This window comes from Platichthys flesus, chromosome 3 (assembly GCF_949316205.1).
Source record: "Platichthys flesus chromosome 3, fPlaFle2.1, whole genome shotgun sequence".
Classification (NCBI taxonomy): Eukaryota; Metazoa; Chordata; class Actinopteri; order Pleuronectiformes; family Pleuronectidae; genus Platichthys; species Platichthys flesus.
This window is the reverse complement of record NC_084947.1, coordinates 11,898,798-11,914,555: the sequence shown is the minus strand read 5'-3', so window position 1 is coordinate 11,914,555 and position 15,758 is coordinate 11,898,798. Positions and strand designations below refer to the sequence as shown.

Genomic DNA, 15,758 nt, shown 5'->3' with positions numbered 1-15,758 from the left:
GGAAAAATCGCTTAACGGTTTTAGTGTAATCTTGCTGACAAACCAACCAACCTGCAAACAAACAGACGTGCAGGGGTGAAAACATAACCTCCTTGAAGAAGGTAATAAGACAATGCATTAGAGAGTAGAGCGGGTTGGCTCCAAATGGCCCCTGACGGCTTTGCCTTTCAGTCTGTGAGTGATGGATTATGGAGAAAGTCCTGCTCATAGATAAACTGCATGAATGAGGGTGAACGGGTTAACGGCAAAACTGAACTGAAAAGCATTCTGAGTGGGTAACAAGACTAAAGAATGTTAATATACATATCCATATCAAAACAGACAACTTACAATTTGAATTCATGAAGAAGTTTGAAGGTTTTTTTTTAATAGCTGCTTCTCAGCCCCACTGTCACACAGCTGGCCTGAATATGGCAAACGTCACCTAAGGGAACACACATGTAGCACACTGACCTCATTTTACAGCTAGTATTAAAATTCAAACGCTCTCAGAAATTATGCCAACATGCAGGGCTCCGAGCCACAGCTTTAAAGAACTCTCATCACACGCTAACCGAAGAGCTGGAAACTGTCCTGTGGCTCTGGCTTCACTAAACTAGTCCACTAGCTTTTTTTTTTTTTACTTCAGTGTCAGGTGTGAAAAATGTGCAGTTCACTGGCGGAGTTTTCAGCTTCTGGAGGAACCAATAATATTTCATAAATGAATCAAAGTGCGTTGGAAAGTTCAGGAAGTTTCATTTATAAAACTTAGAGATTCAGATCTTTTTATTAGTGTGACTTTGTCATGAAAGAATCTTCATACTATTCAAGAATGAAAATAACGATAATATCTATATTTATATAGCACTTTCAAAACAAAGTGATCCACAAATAAAAAACTCTAACTCTAACATTCAAGCAAGATCACCCATTACAATAATAAAAACTGTAGTAAGGTCAAATCAGGGAATACAATATGATAAAAGTGCGTTTTATGCTCTGATTTAAAGGAAGAAACTGACATCAATTTGAATTGTATTAATTACAATTCAAAATGTATGAGACAACCTGCTAAATGTCAGCATATGGGTTGTATAAGGCGTGTATGGATATATCATCGTTCAAGGTCAAAATGACAATGCCCGTCAAAGAAGGAGTGAGAAAAAACCTGTAACGTTTTAGGTGTTTGTATTTTTTTTGTTTGAGATAAGAGAGGTGCGACTTCACTGAATGTGAGACGCAGAGTAACGATGTATGTGAGGATTTAAACTTGTGTGAGTGGGAGGATGAGACGAAGTTCTTATCACATGTGGTCGGCAGGTCTCAACAGGCCCGACAGACACAGGCCTGAACCCTGGAGCAGGTAAAACTGATGTCGTGGACAGAGGTGGGATTTGACCCGCTTTGCTAATAATTTGATTTAATGTAATTATCACGCACATGTGCGACACACACGTGTCACGTGTTCATTTCGCGAACAAAAAAGAGGATCTGGCTCATCTCAAAGGTCAAAGGTCAAAAATCAAGGTCATAGTCTCTCAGATGTTTAGTGTTGTGAATGCAACAATGGAGGAAACAATCAAAGAAAGTTTTTTTTTTCAGATTTGGTTAATAACTGATTGAAATTTGGAGATATAGGGTACAAATCACTGTGACCTCAATGAAAAAGGTTTTTCCCCTTGTGAACATGTTATCTGAAGAACATTTTGGGGAGAACCCTTTCAAAATTGGCACAAATGTTAATTTAGACTCTCAGATGACCTGATTAGATTTCAGTGGTCAGAGTTGTATTAGGCCTGAAACTGCACTGTTTGATAGAGGCATACAGCCGCAGTCATCCGAGTTTGTGTATTCTTTAATGTTCTCTTCTCTTCCTTGTGTCTTATTTATTCTTCATTCCACTCTTGCATCCTTTGTCTTCATCAGGTGAAGTTGCAGACGATGAGGACTGTCTCCACTGTGACGAGGGCTGTAAACAATGTGAACGCAGTGAGTAGATGTCTTTTTCTCCCCTCTCGCTTTCTCTCTTCCTCTTCCACCTTCTTCATAGATCAAATTACAGCAGCAGCAACTGTTTATATACTGCACCGCACATGTGTGTTTGTGTGTGTGTGTGTGTGTGTGTGTTTACTCCAACATAGACCATCTTAGACCTAAACTTCACTGTATTTGCTTTATTGTTTGGAATACATCAAAGTTTTTTTTACATTTCCCAGGAGTGATGTTGATTCTCCTAGACTGTATTTATCTGACAAGCGCTCTAAAACTCCAAACTTCTAAATGATGTTTTGAGAGAGATTTTTTTTTTTCCTCAGCACCATGAAATGTTAGAACCATTGATGGTAGCAGTGTCAAAATTCAGGGTCTGTCTCCTTCTGGAGAATAGATAGGTTGGCTTTGAGAGGATCCATCCACAGGAGCCTTTGTTTCTCAGGGATGGAAGGACACATTTGTTGGCCACATTTGAAGAAGCCGCAATCGGTCTTCAAATGCAGCCTCTGATGGATCCGGCCCCTGAATCGAGACACAGCTTGTACATAAAGATAAACGACATGATGGCTCCCCAAAAATACAATCGTGCCCTGACGGGTGGCTGCAGAAAACCCAGCCTCCTTCATGTTTGCAGATGGGACATGGACCAAACTTAAATGTAAAATATATTTTCTAGAAATTTTATAATGGTTAATTGACTCTATTTATATAGCTATTTTCCAGTCTTATCAACCCCTCAGAGTGTATTCACCCATTCACGCATGGATTCATACAGCGCCACTATGCCTCACGCTTTTTTCATCACAAACCATCGATACGCTGTCAGCACAGCTGTCAGGGGCAATTTGGTTCAGTATCTTGCCCTAGGACACTTGGGAATGCAGACTGAATGTGCCAGGGATCAAACCTTCAACCATCTGCTTGGTGGATGACCCTCTTTATCTCCGCAGCCACCATATCATCTCAAGCTGTTTATTTCTGATGTATCTGCTAAATTTCCCCAGTAAGTTGGGTAGTTATTGGATTCTTTAAAAACATGTTGAAATGTCATGATTGACAGCTGAGACTGACCCGTGGTTGGTGCAGCACCTGTATTGGTCGGACCTCAGTACCGCGGCTCCTTCCCCCATTTGCTACTGCACAGACCCTGGCTCCAAATGACATCATTGGTGCAAGATGGCAGCGTTCCTGTCTCGGATATTTAGGCTTCATTTCTGCTCGGAATCAGAGACGTGTCGTCCGCCCTCATGTGCAGTCAATGGATCAAACTTAGACTTGAAGTTGTCCCTACTTCTCATTCTTCGTGCCACTTCACCTCACCCCGTCAGCAAAAGTCATAAAGACAAGAGCATATCCGTCTGCCAGAGATGATTACCCATATACCATGGAAAGTTGTTGTTGTGCTAAACTAGTTTGAGGTGGAGATGGGCTGCTATTAAGTCATTACGAATTCTGGGTGGAATATCGTTCTTCGCTCTCACCCTCACCACAACCTCCCTGTCAGCCACCAGCTCTCAGTAATCACAACTCTGCAGGCTGAACAATTAGAGTCGGGAGATGATTGGCCCTTTGACGCGATGCCACGGGCAAAAGTGAAGATGAGACAGAGCGTGTGGTGTCTGAGACTGGCATCTGATATGTGGGCGTGCATGCTTACACTATGCGTCACCCTGCTCTTCTAATGCAAGGAAAGCACGTCAGACATTTACAGTAACAAGGATCTCTCTGGAATGTGAGGTTGTTTTGATCGGTCGTCATTGTTCTGTTGGATAATTTGGGACTAAGTCTTAAATCAAAGTTAAGATATAAATTAGATTCAAGACATTTGATGTGACCTTAACTATCGTTTTAAATTTGTAAAAAAAACACTGAACAGGCTGGTTACTGGTTTTAAAATGGCAACTACACCCTCTCCATCTGTTCATTATTTGTTGTTTATCCTTTGAGGGTTGTGGTGGCTGGAGCCGATCCCAGCTTACGTGGCCCTGGAGGGGTACACCCTGGACAGGTCGCCAGTGGGTTGTTTTTTAAGTTGGACTCAGCAGTTAGTAGAAACTTTGTAAGTGATTGTGTGTTATAGTGTGAGATCTCCAGTCTGATCCTGTGTGATAAGATGCAGCAGCATGTCAGTCGTGTCTCGTCATCAGAGGCTTTTAAACCTCTGTGCGTTCTTTACACATTAATCATGGACTAGAGCTTTGAATAATATCATATAATTAATCATATTTGACTTTGTTACTGTACATAAGTATATTTTTAATGAATCTATAATTAATTTACTTTTCACTCTCACTCCACTATTATATAAAAAAATATATGTAATTTCTACTCTACTCTACACAAAAATTTCACATGTTCACACTGATTTTATAGATTTCTCTAAGTACTCAATATTGAAAAGTGATCGGTTCCACTGATCCAATCAGGGCGGACAATCTTCCTCCTACTGCAGCAGCCTCACTGGTGTAGAAGAGTCACCTGAAATGCTCGAGGAACTTTTAACACTTGCAAAAGCAAGTTCTTACTTACTTTCACTCTCGTAGAAAAGTTAATGTCGTACTTTGACTTTTACTTGAGTACATTTTTGCCTTTTTATTCATACTTACCTCAGTAAACGGTTTAAGTACTTCCTCTACGACTGCTTTTCTGTCTCTGACCGGAGCTCTTTAGAACATATGTCGCTTCACTATATTCTCACATCTGTTTCAGAAATCACTTCTTGATAAACACACTGCATCAGCGTTTCCCACTCAAGTGACGGTTTGAGGCGGAAATCCAGACCCCCTGTGATGTCTGTATACACCAGCTCCTCTTTATTTAACTGGAAATAAGCGTGAATCACTTTAATGGGATTGCATGTATGTGCATGTGCATCAGGTATATAGGTGCTAATGTAACGTATAGCTTGTGAGTGCCTGTAAATGTGTGAGCGCTTGCACATTCCACAAGTGCATACCTCAGGATGTGTATGCCAGTTTGAATTCTGTTGAGCCCCCCTCTCCCCTCCATTGCCTGGCTTGTACAGTTAATATTTATGCGGGCGCTATTTTCTGTCTTCACTTCAGACACAGCCTGGAGGCATGATTTCCGGCTCCTGGCTCCCTCTCCCTTGTTCTATACCTCAGTCCCTCCCACCTTCTTCTGCCTCCCAGTCCCTCTCTGTATGAGTAATTGCTTTCACAGGTAGTGGCTTGTTGACTGCATTGAAGTGCAAACCGTTGCAGTGTTAAGTTGTGGGTGCTGGAAGGAGACAGAGAGGAATGGGGTGTGGGGGTCGACAGAGGTTGTTCTGGAGAGGATGAAAGTCCCCGGGGAAAGTCTGCAGAAGGGGCTTTTTTAGAAGTTATTTCCACCTCCTTCTCCCTTTTCTATCTCTCCCTTGCCTCTCTCCTCCCTCTCTTTCTCTCTCGCTCTGTTTCCTGTCGAAACCCTCTCTCATGCTCTCTGTCCTGTTTTGACATTGTTGAACTAAGGGATGACAGAGTGGCTCTTCCCCGGGAACCAGTTGGATTGACTGCAGGAATGAATTACAAAACAAAATGTATTTCTCCTTTTGCAAGTGTATAAGACTTTTTTCTCTCTCACACACACACACACACACGCACACCTGGGGCAAAAATTAAAAAAGATTTTTACATATTGTAACCTGTCACTCACATGATGCGGAATTTTTGTAAACACATCTGCAGTACCAGCTGACAACACAGGTAAACACACACACATGCATACAAAATACAGCAGCTATGACTCATTAAAAACCAGAGAATCATTGTTGATGTGAACCGAAATAACCACAGAGGTTCATTGATTTCCACGTTTGGGTTCGATTTGTTTGCCAGTTCACTGGTCCCAGTTGTTGATGATTAATCCGAGTGTGCCCTTCAACTCTGCACTGAACTGGACACAGTTATTATGTGTTGTCAGAGCGCCTCCTGCTGGTGAAGCTGGGTTTGGAGCGTCACTGTGTTGCCTTTGGGCACGTAGAGAAAAATGAACTGGGGTAAAGAGTAAAATGGGATTATGTATCATTATTATCTCTGTGATGCTGCTTCACTAGATTCTCCATTTCTTGTCATTCTTTGAGATTTGTAAACACCTTGTGCATTTAATCCAGTTTTCACAACATGCCTGATCTCAACCTGGCTTCTGATCTTTACAACAGAGGATTCAGAAGAGCAGGAGACTGTTTGCCTCAAATGTGAAGATGACTACTACAAGTAAGTCTCTTTGGTTGAGAATTTCACCATGTTATACATAGTTATTGGTCCTAATACTGACAATGTGTCTGTACGTCTGTCAGATTAAACACAGACTGCCATCAGTCTTGTCCAGATGGGACCTACAGCTCAGACGACAAAATGGTGTGTGCTCCCTGTGAGGACAAACAATGTGTCATCTGCGACCAGTCCCAGTGCTACTGGTGCGAGGGAGGACACTACATCGCTGGTAAAGTTTGATCCATTTGTAATTTTGGGTGGAGTTATGGTTTGACGACTGGGTGACTCATCATTCTTCACATTTGGTAACAGGGTGGCTCTGTTGTTTTAATGTCACTGTTGTTTTCAGACTCGTCCACTATTTCACTGATCTGCATCCTATTTTCACATTAAATATTTTAATTTAGTAAAAAAAAATGTGATTGTAAAACTTTCTGATAAACTTAGGCCCAAAATTGACCCACAAGTCCTACATCCGATCCAAATACAGCCTGGAATGATGGCACATTGGCCACAAGTAAGCCATAGCAATACCACATGTAAACCAAAGGTCTGAATTTGATTTTGGAGTTATTTGGGCCATATTCACCATTTTCCACATGGGCCACTTTAGCCTTTCATCCAGTTTACTCAAAACCTAGAGCACAGCATGTTTGCCAAAAAAGGCCCACATTTGTTTTGGGATGTTCTATTCTATCTGCTATTTTACAAGTGGGCCACTATAGGCTTACATCCATTTTGTCCAAGGCCAGATGTGTTGCATGATTGCCTAAAGTGGCTCAGATCTGTGTGATCACAAACATCCAAGTACGAGTTTCAACCCCCAAAAAGTCTTCTATTAAAATAATTATATGTTGAAGAGCAAACAGATGAATTGTGTCGGTCTGTCCAGATGGAGAATGTGTGGATCACTGTAAGGACGGTTTCTTTGTGGATGAGGAGAGCCGGGAATGTGAGCCGTGCCACCGCACCTGTCGTACCTGCGGAGGGCCACAATACGACGACTGTGACTCCTGTGAGGACGGATTCACGCTGGACAATGGGCAGTGTTTGGAGGGAAGACAGACGGCCACCTGCTCCGAGAGACACTTCAGAAATAGTACGAGATGTGTTGATCTACCCTCTGATTCCACACACGTCTGTCTGTCCTCATGTGGAACGCGTATCTCAAGAACAATTAATTTTCTCGACTTCACACTTGGCATCTGTGTTCTTCCGTGCAATTTGGACATACGATGTGTTCAATATTACTAAAGATAAGTGTATATTATTGTTGACAGACTTCTGAAATCGCCAACACACAATGTATTTGAAAATAAGAGCAGTTAGGTGAAAGCTAATTCAGTTTCATCTTTTAAAAAACCTGACTACAAGATCTTCATTGCAGATAAACCAGGTAAAATGAACACAAACTTTTCTAACTTCACTGTTCACCATGGACTGTTTATAAAAGCTCTGTACACAGCGTCCAGCACACAAACAATCAAAAGTGACATTATACCCCAAGTATTTTGCAAGGTGTTCAATTTCTCGTCTTTTAGTCTGTTTTCCTTTTGAAATAGATTGCTTGTGCAAAATAAAGTGGGAGGGGGGGCATGGACGTAACAAGGAACACATGGTAGAATCTCACATCTCATGGGCTTTCAGTAAGTGGTTTGTTGTCCTTTGTGTCATCAGGTAAAGGTGAGTGTGAGCAGTGCCACTCCTCCTGTAAGACTTGCTCTGCTGCAGGGAAGGAGGACTGCAGGAGCTGCTCCTCAGGTAAAGCCTCTTCTGTCTCTGTCTTAGATCGGGGGGAGACTCAGGGAAGCTGTTGGCTCATGACAAATTTGGTCCCCATTTTTTTCATCAGTGATGTAATTTTCCTCTTATGTCTTCAGGTTCCTTTCTGACTGCTCGAGAAACCTGCACATCTCACTGCCCAGCCGGCACGTTTTCCAGCGAGGAGACCAGCCTGTGCGAGGACTGCTCAGAGGGGTGTGTCATGTGCCAGGACTCACAGCAATGCCAGCGCTGTCGGAGTGGGCTCTACCTGCAAGATGGATCGTGTGTTGTGGAGTGTCAAAGGTCGTGTTTTATCTCTTGGTTGAAGTGAAGAGGCATCGCCCTAAGACGTCAGACACTCATCCTTTCCCGTCACTACCTTTTTTCCAGAGGGTTTCCCCAAGGTGGTGAATGCCGGCCGTGCGCCCCAGAGTGTGTGTCCTGCCGTGGCAATTCTTCCAACTGTCTGAGTTGTGAGGGTCACTACTTCCTGCTTGATGGTTCCTGCAGGTCAAGCTGTCCAAAGGGGTTTTACACAACAGACGCAGAGTGCCGTCACTGCCCAGCTCACTGCAACGAGTGCAATCAGGACGGCCTCTGTAACAGTAAGTGCACAGGGTCGAGCAGGGTTAATGATGGAAAGTTTAATGTTGGCCTCATTGAGTGATAAATAAAAATGTTTTCACTGAAGCCATGTAGATCTTTATGACTGAAATGCAGTGTAAACACTACATCTTATTGTAGGGGGATAATATTCTGGACTCTCCACTCTATTTGGGTCTGGTTCAAAATGTATCTTGATATTCCTTTGTAACTATTGTGTCATAACTGCTTATACCTCACTATTATCATAGCTACATATTGGTAGCTGTTTCATTATCTGGATTCTCTCCAAATTCCAATCGGATCATAGATATTCTAACTCTACCTATGGCTCCATAAAGATCTCTTCAAAATGTCTTAGAAAATACACAGAATCGTTGAAAAACGTACGACCTCTCAGTTCTAAAGAAAGTGATTTTTTTGTTCCTGTATCTCTCCTCTACTCCAGAAGTTAATGAGTTCCGCCTCGGCCCAAACCTACCTGTCAATATCCTGCAATGAAAACAACCTCCTCCACAAAGTTTTTTCTCAAAAAGATATATTATTATTTCCTCTGAGGTTAATCACATATAACATTTTTTTCTATAGAGTTCAAAAGTGGATAAGAAGAATAATCATGAGAATAATATGTATGTGTAAGTGTAACATCAGTGTAGAATGATAAGAAGAACAGGTGTGATGAACAGGAAGCTAGTAATGACCCAGGGAAAGAGGAAGAAATTCAAAAAGCGGTGAAATGTAAAAATGCATCCAGGCTTTCATGTTGGAAACCACAACCAGACATGTAACTGGTTTGCATGAGATAAAACGTGCACATTGGAATAATACATTTTTATCCCTGACTTTTCTCATCTTGCCTTATCTTTAAACCTCTCTCTCCCAGAGTGTGACCAGTACTACTTCCTGCTCGAGGCCAAGTGTGTGGACGATTGTCCTGACGGCTACTTCGCCAGTGAGACGCAGCAGGACTGTGTGCGCTGCCATGCTGAATGCGCCTCGTGCGACGGACCGGGTTTGGATGACTGCGATGCGTGTCGCAACCCGAGAGCTGTCCGTTACAAAGGAGAGTGTCTGGCCAAGTGTGTCAGCAGCACTTATTATGATAAGTCCACGAATGAATGCAGAGGTAAGGAAGCTGGGAACTTCTCTGCCCTTTCCCATGATTCCAGTGGGCTGAGTCTCACGGTGGTTTTGTTTTTTGTAATTGTCTCAGATTGTGACAGGTCCTGTTTGACCTGCTCAGGCCATGAGCCCTCGTCCTGCCTCAGCTGTGGCAGTGACAGACGCACAGATGCCAGTGGACACTGTGTGTGGTTCCACCAGTGCTCTCTGGTTTCATACATGGACCAGAATGGGGAGTGTCAACAGTGTCACAAAGTCTGTCATCGCTGTTCTGGCCCGAGCAAAGACGACTGCCTCAACTGCAAAGAGCCAAACTTCCTATTGAGTAAGTAACCAAACAGAATCGGAGTAGTTTTCTTCTCTTTCTTTCTCTCCAAAATAAAAAATAAATTACTCAAAGCTATTTATTCATCTATTCGTCCATTTATTTTTCTTGTTTATTCTTTTATTTTTACCTTAGGTTGTTGGGCCTGTTGATAAGGTTGTTGTAATTTCGGTATTGGTATTGTTTAGTGTGATTTTGGTGTTTTTTGTTTCGTTTGTTCTTTGGTGAGTTATAATAACAATCTCTAGTTAATGATACAAACACTCAGATGCACCCAAAAAATGAAACTTCACTCATTATCTACTCACCACTTTGTCGGGAGGTGGTGGGTGAAGTGTTCCACAAAACCCTGTTGGAGTTTCAGGGGCAACCAATACAATTGATGCAAATGGTGACCACTTCTTTTAACTATATACAGAAAAAATACACAACACACAATACTGCTCCTGTAGCACATCCAAGTGACCGTAAGCCCTAACATTTAAATATGACTCGAAATGGCGTATTTTACACTGTGTTCTTATCCTTAATGTCCTCTGATATCCTCTGGACCCGCGTTCGCACGTGGTCAAAAGAAGTGGTCACCATTTTATCATGATTCAAACACTTCACCCCCCCCCATCCATAATGAGTGAAATTTCATTTTTGGGAGAACTATCCCTTTAAATGTTGTGCAAACTTCTCCTTCAGTGTTTTGACTTTGTGTCCATCAGACAGCACGTGTGTGCAGCAGTGTCCCGTGGGTTACTATGCCGAGAACAAGGATGAACGTGTGTGCGAGCGCTGCCACTTCAGCTGTGAGTCGTGTGTCGGCCGCCACAGTGTGGAGTGTCGCACCTGCAAGCCTGGATTCTTCAGGCAGGGAAGCAGCTGCGTGGAAACCTGCTCTGAAAGGTAAGCACACGCAGGCGGGACCCTGATCAAGGCCACAAGTCAAAAACGCATTGGCCTGACGTCAAAGTTGTCCTGGACCCCGGAAGTGTTTCGGGTTACTTGATTTGTACCCGTATGTAGATTTGGTTTGCAGTCGAGAAAAGACACATTCGTTTGACTGACAACTTACAGACTGCACAGACAAGACATGATAAAAAGCATTAAAACATAACAATAAAAAGTTATGGATACTGAAGTTTTCTAAACTATAATACAAGACAAAAAGACACAGCTCAATGAAAGTACGATGGAACAAGAAACATGGTTTTGTCAATGTGGAAAAACGGCAGATTCCTTTATTAACAGTGGTTCCCTTTTCCACCCAGTTTGCTTCACAGTTCAGTTTTGAGTCAATAATGGCCCAGAGGTGTTTCTAAGATAGATGTAGAGATATGTGTGAGTAAGTGTGGCCGGAGAAGGTTCTCCTCCTCTATGCACCTTGGAAGTTGCTTGCACAGTTACTCACTCTCACTCTCCTCTACATCAAAAACTGAACAGGTATCCGCTCTCCTTTTCAGTCACTTTGGCAACACCACCACGATGGTCTGCGAGCGCTGCGACCCCTCCTGTAGCCAGTGTTCGGGTCGTGGTAACAGGAACTGTCTGAGTTGTCGGCAGGACTACGTCTACCTGAGGCAGTGGGGACAATGCCTGCAGAGCTGCCCTCCAACCTACTACCAAGAGAAAAGGTCCAACCACTGTTACAAGTGTCACCCAACGTGCAAGAGCTGCAACGGTAACCAAAGGCTTTGTGTGATTTTTTTATGAGTTCATGGTTCCGTCACAGTTGTGAGCCCGGTAATAATAATGAACATTAAATCAAAACCACAGGACTAAGGGATAGAGATGTATGAAAGGTCAGTGTCCGGACTCATAAAGGAGATTCTGGAATTAAATGCAATAAATATATATAACAGATATTTTTATCTCAATCATAGCAATGCATGCAAAATGTACCGGCACAAAAAAATCGAAAAGAAATCCCAAACAAACTTATCACACATAGAACTATTACATAGCTATAAATTAAGGCTTTCTCCTGATAATATTTTATGTGTAAATATCATAGACCAATTTCATCTTTGTGCAAAATAGAGCATCACACAGTTCACAATAGGGTGGACAGTAGAAAACAAAGTGAAACTCATTTTCCACATAATTCACACAGCACACTGGACAAATGCACATTTATTCCATCTGAATTCATGTTATTAACACTGCAAGGGTCACGGTCACAGGTAAAATACGTTTGACAGTAAAACACATTAATATTTTCTTTATTACTGCTCTATATTATTATTTATTTAATGAATGAATAAAATCTATCCTTTTTTTAAATATAATGTCTTTTTGATAAGCCCTTACAAAATAATGCATTATTTGTCTTAGTTATCATATATAGGTCATGGCACACGTCTGCTGTTGTTTTTGTCGTTGTTAACCATTTGAAATTCAGGTTAAATGTTGTGTTTGAATATGAAACTATTTCCTGACGTGTGATTCCTCCCGTGTCTCTTTTCCACCAGATGAGGGCGCTCTGGCCTGTCTGTCCTGTTATGACGGCTACACTTTCATGGGTGGAATCTGTGAATCCCAGTGTCTTATAGGCTTCTATGCTTCTAAGGTGACAGACAGCAATAGTGCTTTTGTTTACATTCAACTAACCTTGCACATTTACCTAATGAAAAACAGACTAAATTATTAGTACAACTTCAGCTGCAGTTGGAAAAGGCTGCGCTGAGATAGATGTGTGAAGTTGACACTGCTTAGTCAGCTGTATAACTGATTCTTCTGTTGCTCCAGGGCTCTGACTCCAAGAGGGATGAGCCCAGCTGCAGGGCGTGTGACGACTCCTGCGTGGACTGTCGAGGTCCCAGCATGTGGAATTGCACCGTGTGCCCTGCACTCCAGATCTTGTCCGATGACGGCCGCTGCTTGAGCTGCTGTGGAACTGAGAAACGCCACGATGACAGGCCGATATCCAGGCAGTGCTGTGACTGCGAGGCCTCACGAGGTAACACACCCATCCCTGAGGCGCCTTGTGTCATCTCACTGATGCAGCTTGCTCTTCATAAGAATACAAACTGTATCATACCTTTTCCTGGAATAAAGCATTCATGCGTGTGAGTCTTGGGTCAAAGGCCTTCAGGACTTCTGCCATTAGAAATGGTTGCTCTATAAATTATCCTATTGAAAGCTTTCCAACCGTGACAACATCCTCCTGACTCACAGGGTTTTTCCAGTATTTAAAAAAGATAATGTTCCTCATACAAGGAAGTTGTCACGCTTCCTTAGCCTCTAGTCATCACAGTAAGTCTGCATTTCATTAGAACATCTTGTGAAACACACATTCATAAAAATAACAGAAATAACGCACTGTGGTTACATGCCTCCACCAACCAGTGCAGGTTCAGTCTAAATAATGTTAAGGCCACTGTGACTTTTGACCTTTGACCCCTTCAATCGAAAGAATACATTTTCGAGTCCAAGTGAACGTTTGTTTGTTTTGTAAGTTTGAGAACTGCCCTCCAGGAGTTCCTGAGAAGCTGCGTTTTGTAAAGTCACTGTGAGCTTGACTTTCAAACTTTAAGCATTGATTGACAAACTCGAATCAGTTAATCTTTGAGTACCACGGAAAAATATGAAGAAATTCCCTCACGGCATTCTCACAAGAATGGGACAGACAGATGGACAACCTGAAAACATGATGCCTGTGGACACTGGCTGTCTTAGGCACAGAGGCAAACCAAAGCCTGTACACAAGTTACACTTGTCTATTGTAATGCTCTGCTCCGTCTCCTTCTTCTCAGACGAGTGCATCATGGGCGTGAACTTTGTGATGCAGGCAGCTGAGGCTCAAGGCCAAACCCCCAAACTCTTCATCACGGTTTGTGTTCTACTTATTGTCTCCTTGGGTGGAGGGATCTTCCTCTTCCTCAGTGCCCGAGCTAGAACCCTCGCAATTGCACCCAAAACCAATTCTGGAGGATATGAGAAACTGGATTCCAATGGAGGCATCAACCCAGAGCCCACCGCCTCTGCGTTTGGGGACTACAGTGACAAAATCGTCGAATGTAAGGAGGATGACGAAGAAGAGGATGATGATATCATATACATGGGACAAGATGGGACAGTGTATCGGAAGTTTAAGTACGGACTCTTGGACGAAGATGAGATTGAGATGGAGTATGATGACGAGAGCTACACTCACAGTTGAGGAATGTAGAAAATGTAATATTAAAAAGGAAATGTAATATTTGGCCGTCTTGTATGCTGATTGTTTCATGTTTTTTCTTCTGATTGTATTCACAAGTGTTTTTTCCTTTATTTCTAATAAACTCAGATTACAGCTTCTCCTGACAGGGTGACTTTTCAACACAATAAATGACTTTCACATCTCCAACCTGGCGACCAGAGAGACTTACAGTTAAAAAGATTAAAACATATTTGAGTTTTCTAGGTTTATCCTGCGTAAGTTGTGGTTTCAGAAATAACCTAAATGTGACGGATTAAAGTACATATATGGGAAACAAAAAGTCCAATTTTATTTTTATGGCACCAAATCGCATCATACAAAGCATCTCACAGTCGGGTTGAGACCCTTACAAGATTGTAGAGAAACCCAACAGCTCCCAAAACAAGCAGCACTTCGGTGAGAAAAATCTCCCCTTTCAAAGGAAAAAAGAGATGACCCAGACGCAACAAGGGTGTCCATCTGCCTGGACGGAGAAAAGTGTGGGAAGAGAAGAGAGCAGGATGGAAAAGAGAGGAGAGAAGAGAAAGAGAGAGGGGTGGAGGGGATAGGAGAGAGAGACCAGGAACAGTTGTGTAACTTCTGTCAGACTGGTTATAATGAAAATAAGTGATAGAGGAATTTCCAACAGTTAATCATAATAATAATAATAGTTAAGTCGGGCAATCTGGATCCTGCAGCTCTGGAGTCAGGGATACCTCCAGAATATGAAAGAGAGAGCAAGAGAGAGAGAGAGCACAATCTATGGGAGAGAAATGTCTAATGTTTGCAAAGGACTGAAACGAGCCGGCTTCTGTTTAGCGAGAAAATGTTGTTTTTAAATAATTGTGCATTAATTATACAATGAATAAAATTTGTGGCAAAACACACTCATGATTCTGTCTGCAGTTTAAATATATTTCACTGTCACCTCGTCTTTTACCTTAGCATCAATTGTGTTGCTCAACTGTTGAATTGTGCAACTTGTTCCTTTTAATTGTGTGATAGATGTGTTGTTATGAGGGAATTTTCCTGTGTAGCGGGTTGAAGTGAAATATCCTGTGGGTGAGATTGCTTTAGAGTAAAGTTGTATTTTGATCTGTCTTTTTGTGTGTGTGTTTGTGTGTGTGTGTGTGTGTGTGTATGTGTGTTTTGGGTTTTGTATTCATTTACCAGCGGATGTGGTGTTGAGGTCCATGCAAACCGACACACACAGGTGACTGCTCCCTGGTCCCAGTGATAACGAGGCTTAGTAACATGTTTAAACTGGATCTGGTTTGTGATTCGTTGCGTAAGAAAGCTAAATCAGTGTAAAAATGCTTTAATCCCAATTCACTTGTCTCCTGAAACAGGTACAGATTACCAATGTAGCACTCCATTTTCGGTAGGCCTATATTACAGACTACTGTTCTATTTGATATTCTGTATTCTCATGTAACTTTCAAATAAACACTGTGTGAAGATGTTTTGTTGTACAACCTTTGCACTGAGTGTCTTATCTCAAATTACACTGAACAAATAGACACAACATCGACTCAGGGACATCTGCCACCGTCCTTCTCACGTTGAAGTCGGTGTCACATTGCTTGAC

General features: G+C 42.2%; 1 protein-coding gene across 1 annotated transcript in view; it reads left to right on the top strand.

Moving 5' to 3' along the window:
• Nucleotides 1-15,632, top strand: part of pcsk5b (proprotein convertase subtilisin/kexin type 5b) — a 75,561-nt gene extending 59,929 nt beyond the window's left edge. The window contains exons 24-37 of the mRNA XM_062381870.1: nucleotides 1,906-1,968; nucleotides 6,134-6,188; nucleotides 6,272-6,417; nucleotides 7,081-7,287; nucleotides 7,866-7,949; nucleotides 8,069-8,255; nucleotides 8,343-8,557; nucleotides 9,439-9,681; nucleotides 9,769-10,002; nucleotides 10,716-10,896; nucleotides 11,454-11,671; nucleotides 12,462-12,559; nucleotides 12,739-12,949; nucleotides 13,746-15,632. Of these exons, the coding sequence (XP_062237854.1) occupies nucleotides 1,906-1,968; nucleotides 6,134-6,188; nucleotides 6,272-6,417; nucleotides 7,081-7,287; nucleotides 7,866-7,949; nucleotides 8,069-8,255; nucleotides 8,343-8,557; nucleotides 9,439-9,681; nucleotides 9,769-10,002; nucleotides 10,716-10,896; nucleotides 11,454-11,671; nucleotides 12,462-12,559; nucleotides 12,739-12,949; nucleotides 13,746-14,152 (2,549 nt within the window). The 3' untranslated portion in view covers nucleotides 14,153-15,632. The remainder of the gene's footprint in view (nucleotides 1-1,905; nucleotides 1,969-6,133; nucleotides 6,189-6,271; nucleotides 6,418-7,080; nucleotides 7,288-7,865; nucleotides 7,950-8,068; nucleotides 8,256-8,342; nucleotides 8,558-9,438; nucleotides 9,682-9,768; nucleotides 10,003-10,715; nucleotides 10,897-11,453; nucleotides 11,672-12,461; nucleotides 12,560-12,738; nucleotides 12,950-13,745) is intronic.
• Nucleotides 15,633-15,758: the final 126 nt, after the last annotated feature.